Source organism: Planococcus citri, chromosome 2 (genome assembly GCF_950023065.1).
Source record: "Planococcus citri chromosome 2, ihPlaCitr1.1, whole genome shotgun sequence".
Lineage (NCBI taxonomy): Eukaryota > Metazoa > Arthropoda > Insecta > Hemiptera > Pseudococcidae > Planococcus > Planococcus citri.
In genome coordinates, this window is record NC_088678.1 from 66,650,106 (window position 1) to 66,671,285 (window position 21,180).

A 21,180-nucleotide genomic window follows, 5' to 3' on the forward strand; every position below is an offset into this window, starting at 1 on the left:
AGTGCCGTTTGGAAAACCCATACTTCAATTTAAAACGTTTAGACTGTCCTTCTGATCAGAAGCTAATGTCACCGCATTAATTGATTGAAAAGAATAATCATATCGCGGCGGAGGTCAAATGGTAATTGATACAAGTAGGTACATATCAAGAATTCGATGTGAAAAAAAAACCATTATGAAATAATGTAGCTTCCATTAGATACCCAATTTACAAACAGTGGTTTCATTTCTGTATTGTGTGATCAAGTTAAACAGTAACATGTACATTTATGCTCATTTATTCAACTTGCACATTTACCTCACTAGTAAGTACACGTTTTATTTTACTCAGCACTAAGAGGATATTCGCAATACCTGCATGATATAGTACCTACATATCGGTTAACCTGCAAAACCTCGATACCAAATTCCAGAGCCCCAAACGCATGGAATAGGCTCAAATTTGAAAAAGTCATGCATGGATTTGTCGAAGATACGTTGAATATAGTTTTCAGTGGACTTTTTACGAAAAATTCAATATTTTTTCAAACCACATTTTTTCAAAATCTACCCAACGTATCGATAAATCCATGCATAGGTTTCTATCAAGTATCTTGAAAAACATTCATTTCAAATTTGAGCCCATTCAGTGCATCCGGTGCTATGAAATTTGACAATTTTTCGACCTCGCTTCAATTTGGGTTGTCCTCTTTTTTTCAAAACAAACTTCCTAAAAAAAAAAACATTTTTTTCACCCCACCCGAAATAAATTTGTTTTTCTTGTTTTGAAATAAAAAAAATCAAGTTTGGGCCCCCAAAAAAACAAACATAATGAAATTGTGTACAAGTCATATGAATATGATATCAATCGGCAATATTGACATTTTCCCCCTATACTTATCAGTCAGAAACTTTCAATGAAACTTCGTTGCCCTTCTTCCCCCCCCCCCCCTCTCAAAAACCAACTGCATAACTTCGTCCCTATATAGAGGGTCAAATTATATTTACCCCGGGCCCGCATTGGCTCTCTGGCCCTACCTCTGAGAAATTCACAGGTGACGAAAATGGGTTTCTTTTCCAACAAAAAACAAAAAAACAGCAAATGGCTGAATAAAGGATAATTATACCCATGGTTTCGGCCATTTAAAAGTTGACCGGTTTTACATATGAAAATTGAACGTGAATTATGTTTATGTAACTGTTACAGTTCTACTTACATCAGGTGCATCAACTCCAGAGAAACGAGAGGTAGCTGATCACAATCCAGAGTAGGTTCGAATGGAATTTGAAACAAACATTCCATTTACACCAAGGAAAGAATTTTTTGAACTCTCCGTCTCCAACAGTCCAACCAAAAATTTGTACATAGCTTGGATATCTGGAAACAGCGTGTAAAAGAAAAAAAAAAAACAAAATTATTAGCAGTTCGAGTTGAGTGAATTTTTGTGAATCTAGAACCACACGCTGTTGCGTCAAAAAATTTCAAATAAGCACCATCATAAGTAAAAGAAACAGCATCAAATCTGACTCTTTCTAGATCAAAATGAAAACAGAATGAAGTTGATTGGCTTATTTTATCAACCCAGGAGAGTGATAGAATATCACCTTAAACAGTTCTCGAAAAATTTCAAGGATCGTTTAAATGCGTTCTAATTTTCTTTTAGAAATTTGTTTCAATTATGAATTAATGAATATTGAAAAGTTGATCAAATTTGGACACTTGAACAGACATTGAACAGCCAAAAATGCAAATCAGAGTTTTTTTTGTATGCTTCTTCGAGAAATTCAAGAAAAGTCAGAGAGTTCAAAAAGTTACTTTGTTCAATACCTATGCCTTTTGCTAAAACCCCTCATTGGTGGATGATTTTAATTTTAATGCCCACAGCCAGGATTTCCGTTGCGATGATGGACATTACTTAGCAAGGATATTTGTTTGCGATGGAATACCAGACTGTTATGACAACTCAGATGAGACACGCGATCAGTGTGGGAATATATCGTTAGTACAAAAATTAATTAGGCTTTATTGAGATTGAATAACTTTATAGAATCTAGGCTTTGAAAAAAATGTATCTGAATTGTTCAATTGAAAAAAATGATTCTCCTCATTTTTAGATGCAATGATCGAAAGTTTCAGTGTGGTTACGGAGCTTGCATTAGTAAGGAATACTTATGCGATGGCCTTAAACAGTGCATCGATGGTTCAGATGAAACAGCACATGCATGTAATAAGACTCTTATTCGTGAATCAAACAGAAGTAAACGAGATGCTGGGTAGGTATTGAATGAGGCTAAACAATGATTTTACTATTCACTCATTGGTATTTTTTCAAATGGAAAACTATATTTCTCACACAGCGATTCGTGCCCTAAGCTTCCGCCATCTCTCAATAAAGTCATAACTTATGATTGCAACGAAACTTCATCAAAATCTTGTGATGCCCAAGAAGGATATGTTCCTAAATTCACTAGTGCCACAACCACGTGCAAGCCGGGTTATTTTCTGGAAAAAAACCATTCATATTCTATTTGCCACAGAAATAAATGGTTGCCTCCATTTGAGAACAGCTGTTTCAGTAAGTAACATATTCCCACATATGACAGACTCGAAATCATTTAATCATAAACAATACCATGCGTTGTTCTGGCTTTTGAGAGCTTCAGCTTCAACCACTATTACGAGTAAGGGTAAGTGCACCAATTATGGACCAGTCCGCAATATGGACCAGCGCCCGTTCTCATTGGTAATTAGCGCAATCTGTCAAGAAAAAATGTTTTCCAATGTATTTCTCATTTTAAAAAAAACGAATGAGACAAAAATTACAACTGTAAAGTCAAAACTCACTGAGAAATTTACAAAAAACTGTGTTGAGACACTGAAAATTTTTTTAAGTGTGTTTTTCAACTTTCATTAAAATATATACCTACTTACGTGGTGTAATTTTCTAAATGTTATTGACGTTTATAATATCAAAAAGGACGTAGTTTCTGCTGGAGTGATCAGGTTTTGCTAAAAATGAGGGTATGAACAGAAATTTTTGTTGCAAAGTGTTTTTTAATGGGGTGCGCTAATATGGACCACCTGTGATATTGATTTTTTTTATTCATTTTTATAATTTCTTCCCAGCCGCTGAAAAGGAAAATGCTTGAAATACTTTTTTTGTTCATTTCTACAGATAAATACTTATGACGTTTTGAAACGTAAAAATGATATGTTTATTTTGAAATTCTTTAGGTGGTCCATATTAGGGTTCCAAAATTTTGAACTGTCATTTTGACACTTGTCACTCAACAATAAAAAAAAAACATACTTAAAGTTGACCTTCACTCCTGAAGTTTTGTACTGTGTTAGTGGAAGGATGGAACTTCATTTCAAGCCTTTGTGGAGGTTTCTACCCCCTATAGTTTTCAAGTGACAATCCTCCAAAAAAAAGTGGTCCATATTTGGTGCCTCTACCCTTACATAATGCATAGATCATTCAATCATAGCCACAGTGATAATAAATATGTAATAATAAAACATCAATGAATGATAGCTTTGTAAAATGCAAAACATATTGGTTTTGGTCTGAGAACTAAATTTTATTCAATCATTTTACAGAATTCACATTGCCTCTAAATTACGAAGCTTTAAATCACTTTTGAAAATTAACATTGTTTACAAATTATGTACAAAATTTCAAATCAATTTTCAGAATTCTTATTGCCTCCAAACTCCAAAGTACAAAGTTTTTAATCAATCATCAGAATTCACATTGATTGCCCAAAAATTAAAAAATTGTAAATCATTTTCCAGAATTCTCATTTCCATCAAATTGAAATTTTTGATCAATTTTTAGCCTCTAAATGACAAACATTAAATCATATTCCTGAATTTCCTTGTCTTTAAATTACAAAATTTCAAATCAAAGGAGGAGTCCCGATAAGGCCACTTTTTGGCCCCAGGCCAGTTATCGACTCGACCACTCTTAAAATGTTGTAATAAATGTCCCAAATACGAATCCGTGGTTAGTTAACCCAAAATGACCATTTTTTGGGCTCCAGGGGTTCCCACAGTTGTAAATAAAAAAATAATTTTTGGAACCACTGAGTATTATTTTCAACAACTTTTTTAGGGTAAAATATCTGTTTGAACTCGATAAACGTTATGCGAGGTGATTTTCCTATTTTCGACCCTCGGGGGGTAGAAATGGGGGGGGGGGTTTATTTTTGGAAAATTTTGGAACCACCATTTTGAACCTACCCCTTTGAGCCACCCTAAAAGATTTTTACAGTTTATTAGTATCTGAAAGACCTCCATCCTACCGAATTTTGAGCTCAATAAAATTTTCCGCTGATACTCAAGAATCCAATTTTCCAATTTTTCGTAACTTCGATATTTTGGGAATTTCTGGAAAGCTAGAAACCTACGATATGCGCCAAACGTAATGTTTTGAGGTATATATTCGAATATCTAGATGAAAAATGGTTCACAATTACGAATACACAGGGAGCTTAATTAGACTTTTTCATCAAGATAATTGAATACATACACTGAAAAAAAAAAAACAATAAAAATTACTATTTCAGTATAGTAACCGGATCCAATCCAAAAATAATAGTGATTTTTACTCAGCCAAAAAATACATTTTACTATAGAATTAGGTAAAATTTATTACTCTCATAGTAAAATTTACTAATCTCATAGTAAAATTTACTAATCTCATAGTAAAATTTACTAAATCTCATAGTAAAAATCGCAATATTTTTGAATGGGATCCGGTTACTGTATGAAATAGTAAAAATTATCCATAATTTTTTTTTCCGTGTACCTCAAAACGTTACGTTTGGCGCAAATCGTGGGTTTCTATAGTTTTCCAGGGGTTCCCAAAATTTCGAAGTTGCGAAAAAATGGAAAATTGGATTTTTGAGTACCAGCGGAAAATTTTATTGACCTCAAAATTCGGTAGGATGGAGGTCTTTCAGATACTAATAAACTGTAAAAATCTTTTAGGGGGGCTCAAAGGGGTAGGTTCAAAATGGTGGTTCCAAAATTTTCCAAAAATAAAACCCCCCAATTTCCGCCCCCGAGGGTCGAAAATAGGAAAATCACTTCGCATAACGTTTATCCAGTTCAAACAGATATTTCACCCAAAAAAGTTTTTGAAAATAATACTCAGTGGTTCCAAAAATTATTTTTTATTTACAACTTTGGGAACCCCTGAACCCCAAAAAATATTTGTGAAATTTTCATTTAATTTTCAGTAGGTACTCACATTGCGTTCAAAGTACAACACATTTTAAATCATTTTTAGAACTTGCATTTCCTTCAAATTATGGCATTTTGAAATTGTTTTTCAGAATTTGCGTATCTTCCAAATGATAAAATTTTAGATTAATTTGTGATTGCCTTTTGCCTCTAAATTGTGAAATTTCAAATTGTTCTTTTCAGAGTTTGCATAGTCTTCAAATTAGATTTGAACTTTTAAATCATTTTTCAGAACTCTTATTGCCTCTAAAACACAAACTGTTTTTCAGAGTTCGCATTGTTCTTGCATTATAAAATTTCACATCAGTTTCCAAAATTCCACATCACCTTCAAATTAAGATACTTATTGTACATACGAGTAAATTTTCATAATTTGGCACAGTCTTCAAACTATGAAATTTCAAATAAATTTTCGGAATTAGTATTACCTTTAAACGACAAAATTTTTATCATTTCACTGAATGAACCTCAGAGGGTTAATGATTGATTCTCATATTATGTCCAATACATATACTTATGTACCTATATGTGACCCCGCCTGACAAAATCGACCATTTCGACAAAAAAAGTGTCCAAAATAATGACGTTTAAAATGATTCTTAAGGGTTGAAAGATCAGATTTTTGAAAAAAAATTTTTTTTTGAAATTTTGTCGAAATGGTTGATTTTGTCAGGCGGGGTCACATATAACAAGCGGTTGGCTAGTTCAAGAGAAGGTTAAGGTAAAATAAAATTATTACTTCTCTCACAACAGACCAAGACCAATAACGCGCTACGCATACTTACTACTCGTAAAAATAATCGATCGATCTACATTGTCCTTATGTACTTCCATAGAGAAATGCGAAAAACTGAATCCGGTGAATGTTGATATGAAATGCAATCGCAGAGGTAGGAATATTCCATGCAACGAAGATTCACTATTAGCAGGGAGCAAAGTACGTCCAGTCTGCAAAGAATTGCACACATACGGCGATTTTGTTCCAGATTACAGAGAAATTACATGTAACGAGAATGGAAAATGGGATAAGACATTGTTCTCTTGCATTCCTGGTAAGTGTATAGGTGCATAATTTATTTACTGAATTAATTCATAAATCATAATGAATACGGTTTGCTAAAGGCATCGTCTTAGAGCATGACAGAAGATACTAATGACCACCAACTAATTACACCAAATTCATTTAACCTTCACAACCCATCAACTTCGATTTAGCTGAACTTTGACTCAACGAAAGAGCATGTTGTGTAAACCTCACAGCGGGTTGACTAGAAAATTGTAGAATCGATTTATTTCGGGAGGAGGGGGGGGGGGGTCAACTTTAGTAAGTATGCAAACCTTTTCAAGGCTCACATCTCTAATTTACTCTGTGTGCAAAATTTATACCAATAGAATAACTTCTGCTCCTTCCAAGTTCCAAACTTACTTAGTTAAAAATTGAAAAATCAACTTCAGCAACTAACAAAAATTCAAGATTTCTTCTCTGCCATTGTCACGATGGCTAACTTTTACGCACGGATATTATTTAAAATGAGAATTTTACTTGCAGAATGCGGTCGACCATACACGAACCCCGAGAAATTAATTAAAGGCGGACTTGAAGAACCTATAAGTGAATCTCCTTGGCACGTTGCAATCTACAATGAAAAGAAAGAACTCATTTGCGGCGGCACGATCATAAGTCCATACATAGTTTTATCAGGTAAGTGAGTCGGGACATGAAAAATGCTGCAATATAATTAGAATGCCCACAAACATACATTATACGAAGCGAACGCATTAATTTACTTGGTCATAAAAAATTCAATTTTTGCATTGAAAATTGCAAACAATGAGAAAAGGTTGATCCAATTCAGAAATACTTTTCAGCTGCACACTGTTTCGAAGACGATGATTACAAACCCACCACAAACACCACAAATTATGAAGTGGTTACCAGTAAATTCAGCCGAAATTATTGCATAAAAGATAATCGCAATCAGAAAGTCTTCAAGGTGAGAGATATCTGCAAAACAGTTGGACAGTAGAATATTTCAACACATAAGCAGGTGCAGATTAATTTCCAAATTGCGCATACATATACATTGAATATAATTTCAGATAAAAGAAATACGATTTGCAGAAGAAGGTGATTTCAGCAACATATATTACTACCAAGCCGATATCGTCGCACTTATTCTGAAAGAAAAACTCGATATAAGTGGGACAGTTTTTCCAGCTTGTATCGATTGGATAGGCAGGTACAATAACGCATCCTGAAGAAGATACCCTGGGAAAAGTAATCGTCTATCATTAGTTTTGCTCTTGTAACTAGTAGCTCATTGCTTTATGGCAGATTTCTTTATTTTGAAATTCAGGTCTCAGGATGGGATAAGATCGAATACGAAGGGGAGTATAGTGAAAACTTAACGACTGTCAATGTACCATTCATCAGTCGGAAACGTTGCGGGAACATCGTGCCAGATGATTTTATGCCATATATAACTTTCGATAAATTCTGTACTGGCAAAGAAGGTGGTAAGTTTGATTTATGATACTACAACAAATACCCATAAAAAAGACAAACTACTCATCATTCGATTTCATTGAAAATTATCATTTTCAAGGTTATGGTGTAACGCGAGGATATGGCGGAGCAGGTTTTTTACTTCGAGATGGTCCATTTTACCATCTTCGAGGTATTGCTAGCGTGAAGCAAGCCTCAAACTCTTCTATAGCAGCGTTTACAGGTTTGGCATATCATATCGATTGGATTCTAAGACTGCGAGATGAAGTTAACAGTATAATGAGTGAACCTTCAAAAATAAATTCATTGGGTGAGTTGTAATAATCAGGAAAATACGTAGGTTAGTTAAATATAACGTTTTTATTTTTATTTTATAACAGGGTTGTTGTGATCCGGATCATTACGTGATCCGGATCATGATCCGGATCACATTTGAGTGATCTGTATCCGTGATCCGGATCATTTTCTGCAGTAGGAATCGTGATCTGTGATCCGGATCATTATTCCACAAGGATTCGTGATCTATGATCCGATTCAAAATTTTCCGCAGATCATTTTTTCACGGATCTTTTTTTTCACCAGTAATGCTGCATTGCTGCATGTTTTTGCTTTGAAAATTCGATTTTATTAAAAATTAATGGAGTTGAACTCAATTTGTTGGATATTGGTGTAGGTAAAATCGACGTAATGTCATTGGTTTTTCGCTAGGATGCCTAGTTTTTGATTTTTTGACAAAAAACCGCGAGTAAAACTTTTTGAAAATAATTTTTTGAAAAATTTGCACACTGTGTTTCATAAAAGTCAATCTGGAGGCGAAAGGAAGCGTCCTATGAAAAAATTACACATGACCAAAATTGTAGAGAATTAAATTTCCAATCGACATGATCTCATTAGTTTTTCTCTAGGATGCTTAGTTTTTGATTTATTGACAAAAAACTAAAAATTTTTGAAATGTAAAAATTTCATTTTTCAATTTCTGCAAATTTTTAAGCTGAGGCTGACTTTTTCCCACCCCTGTATAATGTGTTATTGCAAATTTTTTGAAAATAAAATGGAGACTATTTCGTTTTTTCACGTTTTTGTTCAATCTTCAATTTAAAAAAACCAATTTAGTACCAGTACAATTTCCTTGAAATGATCCGAAAAACGATCCGTAAAATTTGATCCGGATCACTTTTTTCTGGAGTGATTCGTGATTCGTGATCCGGATCACAATTTCCTGGAAGATCTGTGATCCGTGATCCGGATCACAAATTTCTCAATGATTCGTGATCCGTGATTCGGATCAAATTTCCGTGATCCGCAACAACCCTGTTTTATAACACCATTGACAACTTTCATTTCATACGTATTGTGAAAGTAATGACATTAAGAGTGGGATTGGGGGAGGGGGTAGTTATGGCTAGGGTCAACATTCACATCTGAGCACATCCACTCGTTCGATACTACGAGTAGCATGAGAAACGGTTTTCGAAAAATTATAATCACTCTGAAGGAACCCCCATAGTCTTCAAACAAACACAGCTCCACCCCCTTGGCCCTTATGGGTTACAGCAATTATCAGATTGTCATTTTGTACTAGGAAATTTTCTGTAGATCAAAAATGATCTTCACCTTTCTAAGCTAGGATCAATATTCGAGGAAAAAAATGCCAAAAGCTGAATTTGGGGGGGGGGGGCTAGGATTCATAATTTAGGAAAACGCTCACTCCGGACACGACTGGACACCTCAGATCCTTGATTAGGACATAAAAATGGACCAGTTTACTAAATTTCAGCTTTCCATCACAGTTTTCCAAATGACCTCATTTTTTTGAAGACTAAACCGATATGAACGTACAGCATCGCCTTGTGGGGCTGCGCCAGCAGGTCCAATATTGAGGTCATCCAAGGGTGCCAAAACATCATATACTGCGCACTATCGTAGGCGTGTACGAATGTGAAAACAAACGAGACTCCGCATTGCGATCTTCAAGTGGCAACAGCCCAGGAAGAGATTAGAAGACACTCGACAAAGCATCAAGACAGACTCCTGAGACATCCGAACCACACAGACATTGAGCTCACTGATACGTGCGGGCGAGACGCGACGCGCGGCGATAACAGTCCTTGGATGTGTCACCGAACTCAGTCAACTCAAAGATAAGTCCAAAGTGTGCTGGGTGCCTAAGTGTCGGAGAGCAGAAAGTTTGAGGAAAAAAATGTCTGGTTTTGCAATTCAGTAAATCGGGATGTTAATTTAAAATGCATCATGTTGTTGGATCTACATACCTACTATGTGTAATTTTGTTCTGAGTGATACAACCGGTAAATTACATGTTATAAATTTCAGACGAAGTTTTTCAAGATAACTGCGGTAAAAATGGACAGATCTGTGTAACTCACTACAATTGTTCCAATGTGTCAGATCTAATTAATAGTACGATTGCTGTGCCTCGTGGGTTTCGAGACAATGTTTTGGGAAAAAATGTGACAAATATTATCCCGGCATTCACTCCACCTCCACCACCAGTAGGTACCTATGTACTTAATTCGATAACAGTTCCATAAAGATACATTTAAATATCATCATCATCGAGTCGTGTTACCTCTAGAGGTGGTATCGCGTACAAATCAACGTGTACCCTTATCCCACTGAAAATCCAAAAGTTGAAAAGAGCCATTAAAAATTTTTTAAAAAATCCTGTGACTGAGGAAGTACTCAGAAATTCTAAGTACAATGGTAAAAAAAAAGAAAATAAATGATGGTAGAAGAGATTTTAAATGAAATTAGGTAAGTAAGAGAAACAACACGTTAAGTGTAAACTCGAAATGGAAGCAGACTCGAAAAAAATCGAATTAAAACTATTAAATTCGTAAAAATGATAACATACAGACGAGTTGGAAAATGTTTTTCTTAAAACCCTCTTGACCAAAATTTCAGCTGCTCAAAAAGATTTTTAAAATTTTTCAAACCGTACCTACAAAGGTAGATCGAAAGAGCAGACAAAAATTTATCACCTGACAAAATTTCAAAGGCTAAGGTGTCTCTTTCGGTTTTAGGTGAATTTTTGAAAATCAAATTTAGGTCAAAAATAAAGGGAAAATCAAAATTTTACAAAATTGACCTAGAAATCTGAAATTTGGGATATACCCTATTTTCGACCTACCAAATCGATTGGAAACTGTTTCAGTCCGTTTAGAGTAGTTCTGGAGCCTCCAGCAGATTTTTGAAACTAGAAATTCCTACAAAATTCATCAAATGAGTTGAAAAGCCGAAATTTATTTTGAAAACTAATTTCAATGCGCTACGAAGTCGACTGCAGGTGAATTTCAGTCTCCAGCGACTTTTTAAAAATTACTGGAGCCTCCAGTAGATTTTTGAAACTTGGAATATTTACAAAATTTCATCAAATGGAGTTATAAAACCGAAATTTACTATGCATTCCAATTTTAACACCTACCCATTCCTTAGACGGCACATTTGACCTTATTTACAATTTTTGCGGTTAAGACAAGAGTTTGAAACCAAATGGCCTAAGATTTTGGTGGTAAGTAGTAGATAGTCTGAGTTACTTTCATCAAATTTTTGTCCATTTTGTTTGGATAGATTAGAAGTATCAGGCTTCGGGAAAAAAGTGCACCGTCTTAGGACAGGGTCCCCTATTCCAGTTTGAAACATATTTTTGTGCATCGACTTCATACTCTTATTTGAAAATCAAAAAAATTAACCCTTTCGGCTCCATTTGAGGTAGAAGTATGAGATTCAGTTGACACCCTATTTTTGGAATTATTCCGAAGTGAATTGCACGCAGTTGCTATCCATTTTGGAGCACCCGGCGCCTTTTTGGAAACTTTATTTTTTTATGAAATGCCACAAAATCTGTCCGAATTAACTCTAGCACGTACTGTGCAGAATGAATTTCAGATTTCCAACTCCATTTGACAAAATTGTGTAAAAATTCCAAGTTTCAAAAATCTGCTGGAGACTCCAAAACGACTTGAAATCCACCTGCAGTCGACTTCTCGTAGCGTATTGAAATTAGTTTGCAGAATAAATTTCGGCTTTCCAACTCCATATTTTGATGAATTTTGTGGGAATTTCTAGTTTCAAAAATCCGCTGGAGGCTCCAGACCTGCTCAAAATTATTTGAAACAGTTTAAAATCGATTGGCAGGTCGAAAATAGGGTATATCTCAAACAGCTTTCTAGGTCAATTTTGTAAGATTTTGATTTTCCCCTCATTTTTGGCCTAAATTTGATTTTCAAAAATTCACCTAAAACCGAAAGAGACACTTTAGCCTTTGAAATTTTGTCAGGTGATGAATTTTTGTCTGCTCTTTCGATCGACCTTTGTACAGTTTGAAAAATTTCGTGCAAGTCCGATGTTGGAACGCGAAATCTGTGATTTCGGCTGACCTGTCAATTAAAATGGCCGCCATTTTGTGAGTAGGGTCATGTTGGGGGGGACTAGGGCTAGAAATGTTCCTTAGGACTTCCCATTCAAGGAAAAAGCTGTCCTGGAGGATCGGAAGGGGGTGCAATTCATCCTTAAGCGGCCCCCCGACTATTAGTAGTACACGTTGGAATTGACTGCGATTACCACTCCAAAGTGTTGAAAAATATTTTTCATACATATACAAAAACCTCCAAATACGATTCATTTTTACCTACTTAATTTTTAAAAATTCGCCAATAGTCATAAAATTGATTCGAGCAGATGAAATTTTGTTCTTTCAAGAAATAATAGTTTAGAGATTTCCTTGTGAGTATAAAAAAAATGTAATACATTCGTTTCCTTCACTACAGGTCATTCGTGGGCAAGACGTTATTTCCTCAAACATTAGTTCCAGGAACTCCACAGCAGTAGCTTTACAAAGTGAGTGAAAAAAAAACTTACACTACATATAATTACATAGTACATAACCAACTTCATCTCATCTATAGAATTAGAATCTAATTTCCTAATAATATATTAACCCTTTGAGACCCGAGAAAAATCTAACGCTTCATTGTATGGGAAGGCCTTGGAACGACCTTGAAACTCAATTTCCAAAATAATTTTATTTTCAAATAAAATTCCCCGCCGTCCATCTCTTCATTTTTGACAAACAATTTTTTTAATTTAAAAATTGTTACTCCCATTTTTGTAACTATCACAACTTGAGCAGAAAATTATTTTTGATTTTTTTCTCAAAATTTTGGATTTTGGTTACAAAAGTTTTTGACGTTAATACCTAATTACCTACATATATTATTCAAAATTTTTAAATTTCTGGTTTTTATGATTATCCAGAGAAACTTTTCGAAAAATTTTCGTATCTCTACATCGGAAATCAAGATGGAAAAAAATGCCCATTTTGAGCATTTCCTGAAAGTCCAAAATGAAATTTTGAGTAAACATCGAGTTGTTTTTTTTAGTAATCTGCTTTCGTTCCCATTTACATTATAATGAAATTTTTCAATTTTCATCTGTCAGATTCTTCTCGTGTCTCAAAGGGTTAAAACCAGGTATAGTAAAAAACAGATTTTCTAAAGATACTCTTGTAATCTAATCTAATCAAATGACTCCTAATTCAGAATGCGAAGAGTATGGAAAATATAGATACGTGGAACAATGGAGACCTCCAAAATTACCGGGGCACAAGGGACGTTATTACCGGCGGCAACGTTGCGTTAGTGTGGATATGTTAATGCCCGAAAGAATCTGGGCCAGACCCAAAGAATACCCTCATATGGTAAATAAATGATCGATTTTCGCTACGCTTGTCATGCACAGTTTATTAAATGTTTCACCCTCAACAAGATTAAAATATACCAGTAAAATAAAATGTTTGGTATCACGAATGCCTACAGGCTATCATTGGATATGGAAATGACTACGAAAGCGTCATATGGGAGTGCGGCGGCAGTTTAATCAGTGAAAAGTTCGTCATGAGTGCTGCACATTGTAGCAGCACTGTAGCTGTGTAAGTTGACATTCTCAACCAATAAATCTCGCATCAGAAAAGAATGTTTTCAAAATTAATTTTCCTCTGTTTATAGGGGTCCGGCACGATGGGTTTTACTGGGAGATTTAACCCTGTCTTCGACAACAGATGACGCCAGACCAAAAGTGTACAGAATAGTCAAAATTCACGACCACCCCAATTACAAGGCACCATCAGTCTACAATGATATTTCACTTTTCGAGTTGAATACTACTGTCGAATTCAGCCCTTATGTAAGACCAGCTTGTCTGTATACTTCAACTGCTGATTTTCCAGCTGATACTAAAGCAAAAATCACTGGTTGGGGTACAACCGAAAAAGGTATGGAAAATATTTCGGTGCACCTTCTCCCCATCCATTGTAGCAGATTGTAACATTTAATTTTCATTTCATAGTCGAACAAAAAAACGATCGGTTATTAAAAGCGACTATTTATATATCGGAACATCAGAAATGCGGAAATATACTTGAAGTCAATTCAACCAGGGCCTCACGTGGTTACGATTCAAGCAACATGATTTGTGCTGGAGATACATACAAGGGCAGGGATACGTGTCTGGTAATTGAATCATAAATAAGGTGAAGTGGGGTAATTGCAAAGCGAAATTCCATTAGTGACACTTTGAGAGGGCGCTGTGAGAAGACTATTGCACAGATGAATCTGAAACTTGTACCACTTATACTTCAGGTGATTCTCTGTCAATGGTAAAATTTTGGTACAATTCGGTCCACAAATTTTTTTAGAAAATTGCAATTCTAAAATTTGAAAACTGACTTTTGCATTTACCCTCAACTGTCCCATTTTTGCAATTACCCCATTTTAGCTTACATGATGAAATATCGCAGGAGAGGACATTAGAATAATTTTTGATAATCGTTTTCAAACAGGGTGACTCACAATCAGAAGGACCATTACAGATTTGGATACCCGGCCAAGTTTGCATGTGGAATATCATAGGAGTGGCATCTGTTGGCCCCGGTATTTGTGGTAATAGCGAAACGCCCAGAATTTATACCAAAGTTTCACACTATCTGGATTGGATCCAGAGTATAATTTGGCCTTGATAGAGGCAAATTCGTAATAAGGAATATGACTGCTGCGATTTATGCATGTTGAAGAGCTGTTTAGAAGAGATGAAAATTCATACTTGAACGTTTTGTAGTGCAATGCCGTGATAGAAGAATAGATTATATACCTTTTTCAATTTGAATTTTTCAAAGACATTGTATGTCGTTCTGATCAGAAGCGACATGTCACCGTATTAATCGATTGAAAAGAATAATCATATCGCAGTGGAGGTCAAATGGTAGTGTTACTTTTTTCAAATTTTTTACTGACACAACTGTTCATTAAGTACTTATTAATTTCATTTCACTGAAGACTGAAAGGCATAAAAAAAGAAATTGAAGACTGAAAGTTTATGTTTCTTATTTTCATTTTCGAAGTAGATACCTATATTAAAATTTGAAAAAGGAACTTCTGTCATTTTCATAATTTAATTACATACATTATTTTCTTTTCTTAATGAACACTCGAGAGTTTGAACTTAGAGTATTCTTAAAGCATTGGAAAACTTTTTCGGTTTTTTTTCAAGTGAAAATGAAAATGGAGGCCTCTTCTACCTTTTCTGTTTTTGATCATTTTTTTAAAATCCACAATAGAAGCATTTTTTGCTTCTAAAATCCAAAATTATTCCAAATACCTACTTCATTTTTATTTTCATATTCGAAGTATTGGATTAGATGTAAAAAAATGATTGAAAATGGGAACTAAAAAAATGTCATCAATGTACGTTCGATACAGATTTTAAAAACCGGCCAAAAACAGAAAAGGTTGAAACTTGAAAGGGCATCATACATATTTTCATTTTCAATTGAAAAAAAAAAATCAAAAAAGTTTTCAACGCTTTAATAAAATGTATAGTACCTATTTATTGAAAAAAGAAAATATCGAAAATAAATGACTAAAACTTAAAAAGGCCCTTTCTCAATATGCAATTAAGTTTACTACGTTCCGAACAAGTGAACGAGATTGCTCGCTCTTAGAGCAAAATGTTCCGACATGTGTGTCAATATAGCGCACCTTCTATTGTTCATGTCCATCCACTGCTCGCCATGGTCTCGCACTCACACCCTCTTTTAGTTAGTTCTATAGACACTGGACCTGCGTATAAGACAACCAACTGGCAGCCATCTTGGCAAACTAACCTGAGTAACGCCAATTTATCCTGCTGGGTGATCTTGGCAGCGCTGTACTTCAATTTTGCAGGCAACAGGGAAAAGGGAGGGTTGTGTAGTCCGGAAGGAACTCCTGGCTGCGCGCGCAGTCAGGGTTACCTCGCGGACTACACAACCCTCCCTTTTCCCTGTTGCCTGCAAAATTGAAGTACAGCGCTGCCAAGATCACCCAGCGGGATAAATTGGCGTTACTCAGGTTATTTTGCCAAGGTGGCCGTGAGTTGGTTGTCTTATACGCAGGTTCAGTGTTTATAGTTCTTACTTAGTCTTACGATAACAACGTGTCAATATTTTCGCGCATCAAAGTATTCGGTTAAATTATTTTTCCCCGTTTATTTCTATACAAGTACATATCAAGAATTCGATGTGAAAAAATAATACCCATTATGAAATAACGAAGCTTCCGTTAGATACCCAACTTACAAACAGTGATTTCATTTCTGTATTGTGTGATCAAGTTAAACAGTAACATGTACATTTATGCTCATTTATTCAGCTTGCACATTTACCTCACTAGTAAGTACTTACACGTTTTATTTTACTCAGCACTAAAAGGATATTCGCAATACCCGCATAATATAGTACATATCGGTTAACCTGCAAAACCTCGATACCAAATTCCAGAGCCCCAGACGCATGGAATGGGCTCAAATTTGAAAAACTCATGCATGGATTTGTCGATACGTTGAATATAGTTTTCAGTGGACTTTTTACGAAAAATTCAATATTTTTTCAAACCGCATTTTTTCGAAATCTACTCAACGTATCGATAAATCCATCAAGTGTGTTGAAAAACATTCATTTCAAATTTGAGCCCATTCAGTGCATCCGTTGCTATGAAATTAGACAATTATTTTTCGACCTCGCTTTAATCTGGGATGTCCTCTTTTTTCAAAATCAACTTCCTAAAAAAAAAAAACATTTTTTTCATCCCTCCCGAAATCAAATTAAGTAATTTTTTTCTTGTTTTAAAATGAAAAAAAATCAAGTTTGAGCCCCCAAAAAACAAACATAATGAAATTTTGTACTAGTCATATGAATATGATATCAATCGAAATATTGACATTTTTCCCCTATATCAGTCGGAAACTTTCAGTAAAACTTCTTTCCCCCTCTCCCACTCAAAAACCAGCTGCATAGTTTCGTCCCTATGTAGGGCGCCAAATTATATTTCCCCAGTGGCCGCATTGGCTCTCGATGGCCCTACTTCTGAGAAATTCATAGGTGACGAAAATGGGTTTCTTTTCCAACAAAAACAAAAAAAAACCACAGCAAATGGCTGAAAAAGGGATAATCATCCCCATGGTTTCGGTCATTTAAAAGTTAGCCGGTTTTACTTGAATGAAAATTGAACGTGAATTATATTTATGTAACTGTTACAGTTCTACTTACGTCAGGTGCATCAAATCCAGAAAAAGGAGAGATAGTTGATCACAATCCAGAGTAAGTTCAAGTGGAATTTGAAACAAACATTCCATTTACACCAAGGAAGGAATTTTTTGAACTCTCCGTCTCCAACAGTCCAACAAAAAATTTGTACATAGCTTGGATATCTGGAAACAGCACGTAAAAGAAAAAAAAACAAAACAAATTATTAGCAGTTCAAGTTAGGTGAATTTTTGTAAATCTAGAACTACACGCTGTTGCGTCAAAAAATTTCAAATAAGCACCTTCATACGAGTAGTTAAAAGAAATACCATCAAATCTGACTCTTTTTTGATAAAACTGACAGAAGAATGAAGTTAATTGGATCATTTTATCAACCCTAGAGGAGCGATATTCTAATCACCTTAAACCGTTCTCAAAGAATTTCAAGGATCGTTTGAATGCGTTCAAATTGACTTTTAGAAATTTGTTTAAACAATGAATAGGTATTAAAAAGTTGATCAAAAATTCGACACTTGAACAGACATTAGACAGCCAAAAATGAAAATCAGAGTTTTTTTTGCATGCTTCTTAGGGTGGTCCTTAACTACATACATGGCAAAACAAATGTACGATTTTTTCCGCTCCCACCCCCTAAAGTGGTGACCTCTGGTGATAAAATAATTCCCTATTTTTTATTTTTTCTATTTTCAAAAAATTCAGGCTGCGGTGGGCCCTTCGATTTTCAAAAATTTGAAAAACTCTTAATTCAAAGAAAAAGTTTCCAAATTTCAAAATTTTGAGTTCTTCCATCATCTCTAAAAGGCCTCTTTTGAGTAAAATATGCTCTCATGACGATTTTAGCCAGCTCCCATGAAAACCAAGTTGCACCCCCCCCCCCACCCAGAATAGCTGAAATTTGTATTTCAAGTACATACCATGGACCATGGTACCCTGTTCACTTGCATACTAGCAATGAGTTTGAAATAACACACGAGTCCCCTCTTCCCCTTAATGGCCAATATGAATGGTCCTTTTGATAACAAAAAACTCGTTATCAAAAGGACCATTGATATTGAATCATTAAGGGGAAGAGGGGACTCGTGTGTTGTTTCAATTCATTGCTAGTATATGCAAGTGAACAATTCGCATCAACATATCAGTACCTAATGACCAAAAACAACACATTTTGGGATTTCCCACATTAGGTACCTAAAATACAAATTTCAGTTATTCTGGGGAGGGGAGTCAGCTTGGTTTTCACGGGAGAGGGCTAAAATCGTCATGAGAGTCTATTTTACTCAAAAGGGACCTTTTGGAGACGATAGAACTTGAAATTTTGAAATTTTAAAATTTTACATTGAATATGTTTTTTTTTCACCAGAGGACACCACTTTGTGGGTTGGGAGGAGGAAAGACCAAAAACAACTAATTTTAGGACATCCCACATATAATATGAATTTCAGCTATTCTGGGAGGTCAGCTTGGTTTTCATGGGAGGGGGCTAAAATCGTCATGAGAGTGTATTTTACTCAAAAGGGACCTTCCAGAGATGATGGAACTCGAAATTTTGAAATTTTGACATGGTTTCTTATGGGACTACAGTTTGTTTGGGACCAAATGAGAACGTGAAATCCGGTTCGATTCCCAATGGAAAAAATAAAAAATAGGGAATTATTTTCTCACCAGAGGTCACCACTTTAGGGGGTGGGAGCGAAAAAAATCGCAATTTCAAAAATAAGGAGCACCCTAATGCTTCTCCGAGAACTTCAAGAAAAGCCAGAGAGTTCGAAAAGTTACCTGGTTAAATACTATAACTTTTGCAATAAACCCTCATTAGTGGATGATTTTAATTTTAATGCCAACAGCCAGGATTTTCGTTCCGTTATTTCCCCAACGATCAGTTCCAGGAACTCCACAGCAGTAGCTTTACAAAGTGAGTGAAAAAAAACTTACACTATAATATGTACATTTAAGTGCATAACCAAACTTCACCTCATCTACAGAATTATAATCTAATTTTCTAATACATAATATGTTGACCCTTTGAAACTCGAGAAGAACCTGACAGTAAAAAATTTTCATTGCATGGGAAGGAGTATATTACCATAAAGCAGAAGGTAATACTTATGCAGAAAACTATTTTTTATTTTTTCTCAAAATTTTGGATTTTGGTTACAAAAGTTTTTGACGTTAATACCTATATTATTCAAAATTTTCAATTTTCTGATTTTTATGGTGGTATTGTCCACTCAGTGGCGTAGCCAAGGGGGGGAGGCGAAGGGGGCCATGGCCCCCCTTGAGAACGAACATTTGAAAGAAAACATGCAAAAATGGACGTTTTTTTGTTGTTTGGACCCATTTTTTCCAAAAATTTTCGCTCTCGCTTCGCTCGAGCAGTAATTTTGCCTTCATTTGCATAAAATCACCACACATTACAATAGATTTCTAGAAAATTACCCCTCATTTCGAGTTTTCATGCCTAAAAATCTGGTTTTGCCCCCTCCTTGAGAAAATCCTGGCTACACCACTGTGTCCACTATCCAGAGAAACTTTTCGAAAAATTTTCGTATGTCTACATCGGAAATCAAGATAGAAAAAAATGCCCATTTTGAGCATTTCCTGAAACTCCAAAATGAAACTTTGAGTAAACATCGAGTTGTTTTTTTTTAGTAATCTGCTTTCGTTCCCATTTACATTATAATGAAATTTTTCAATTTTCATCCGTCAGATTCTTCTCGTGTCTCAAAGGGTTAAAACCAAGCATAATAAAAAACAGATTTTCTAAAGATACTCTTGTAATCTAATCTAATCAAATGACTCCTAATTCAGAATGCGAAGAGTATGGAAAATATAGATACGTGGAAGAATGGATACCTGCAAAAATACTGGGGCAGAAGGGATATTATTACCTGCGGCAACATTGCGTTAGTATGGATATGTTAATGCCCGCAAGAATCAGGACCAGACCCAAAGAATACCCTCATATGGTAAATAAATGATCGATTTTCGCTATTGAATGTTTCACCCTCAACAAGATTAAAATACCAGTAAAATAAAATGTTTGGTATCACGAATGCCTACAGGCTATCATTGGATATGGAAATGACTACGAAAGCGTCATATGGGAGTGCGGCGGCAGTTTAATCAGTGAAAAGTTCGTCATGAGTGCTGCACATTGTAGCAGCACTGTAGCTGTGTAAGTTGACATCCTCAACCAATAAATCTTGTATCAGAAAAGAATGTTTTCAAAATTAGTTTTCCTCTGTTTATAGGGGTCCGGCACGATGGGTTTTACTGGGAGATTTAGCCCTGTCCTCGACAACAGATGACGCCAGACCAAAAGTTTACAGAATAGTCAAAATTCACGACCACCCCAATTACACGGCACCATCAGTCTACAATGATATTTCACTTTTCGAGTTGAATACTACTGTCGAATTCAGCCCTTATGTAAGGCCAGCTTGTCTGTATACTTCAACTGCTGATTTTCCAGCTGACACTAAAGCAAAAATCACTGGTTGGGGTACAACTGAAACAGGTATGGAAAATATTTCGGTGCACCTTCTCCTCATCCATTGTAGCAGTTTTGTAACATTTAATTTTCATTTCATAGACGAACGAAAAAACGATCGGTTATTAAAAGCGACTATTTATATATCGGAACATCAGAGATGTGGAAATGTGCTTGAAGTCAATTCAACCAGGGCATCACGTGGTTACGATTCAAGTAACATGATTTGCGCTGCAGATACATACAGGGGCGGGGCTACGTGTCTGGTAATTGAATCTTAAATAAGGTGAAGTAGGGTACTTACAAAGCGAAATTCCATTAGTGACACTTTGAGAGGGCGCTGTGAGAAGACTATTGCACAG

At 35.4% G+C, this 21,180-nt stretch overlaps 2 protein-coding genes across 3 annotated transcripts in view; both read left to right on the forward strand.

Moving 5' to 3' along the window:
• Positions 1–21,180, forward strand: part of LOC135837245 (serine protease Hayan-like) — a 37,057-nt gene that overhangs the window by 14,539 nt on the left and 1,338 nt on the right. Inside the window, exons 1-7 of one of the 2 annotated variants that reach the window (XM_065352457.1) lie at positions 16,106–16,455; positions 17,322–17,382; positions 19,173–19,240; positions 20,137–20,294; positions 20,391–20,503; positions 20,580–20,845; positions 20,921–21,084. In XM_065352457.1, the coding sequence (XP_065208529.1) occupies positions 16,410–16,455; positions 17,322–17,382; positions 19,173–19,240; positions 20,137–20,294; positions 20,391–20,503; positions 20,580–20,845; positions 20,921–21,084 (876 nt within the window). In that variant the 5' untranslated portion in view covers positions 16,106–16,409. Of the gene's footprint in view, positions 1–16,105; positions 16,456–17,321; positions 17,383–19,172; positions 19,241–20,136; positions 20,295–20,390; positions 20,504–20,579; positions 20,846–20,920; positions 21,085–21,180 lie in introns of those variants that run through there. The other variant, XM_065352458.1, reaches the window with a different exon arrangement.
• On the forward strand, positions 165–15,679 carry LOC135838202 (uncharacterized). Its single transcript, XM_065353833.1, has 18 exons — positions 165–305; positions 1,187–1,247; positions 1,865–1,978; positions 2,095–2,253; positions 2,338–2,555; positions 6,064–6,279; positions 6,777–6,929; positions 7,097–7,221; positions 7,328–7,483; positions 7,585–7,744; positions 7,834–8,043; positions 10,065–10,243; positions 12,521–12,590; positions 13,292–13,449; positions 13,568–13,680; positions 13,757–14,022; positions 14,097–14,260; positions 14,590–15,679. Exons 1-18 carry the CDS (start codon positions 260–262, stop codon positions 14,764–14,766), a joined length of 2,745 nt encoding a protein of 914 aa, XP_065209905.1. The 5' UTR covers positions 165–259; the 3' UTR covers positions 14,767–15,679.

What these genes read in the sequence shown, in the direction of transcription:
- LOC135838202 (XM_065353833.1), top strand. Translation starts at nt 260, where the DNA reads ATGTACATTTATGCTCATTTATTCAACTTGCACATTTACCTCACTA. An exon ending in GATCAGTGTGGGAATATATC is followed by an intron (nt 1,979 to 2,094) that starts GTTAGTACAAAA and finishes CCTCATTTTTAG; the next exon opens with ATGCAATGATCGAAAGTTTC. An exon ending in AGGGCAGGGATACGTGTCTG is followed by an intron (nt 14,261 to 14,589) that starts GTAATTGAATCA and finishes GTTTTCAAACAG; the next exon opens with GGTGACTCACAATCAGAAGG.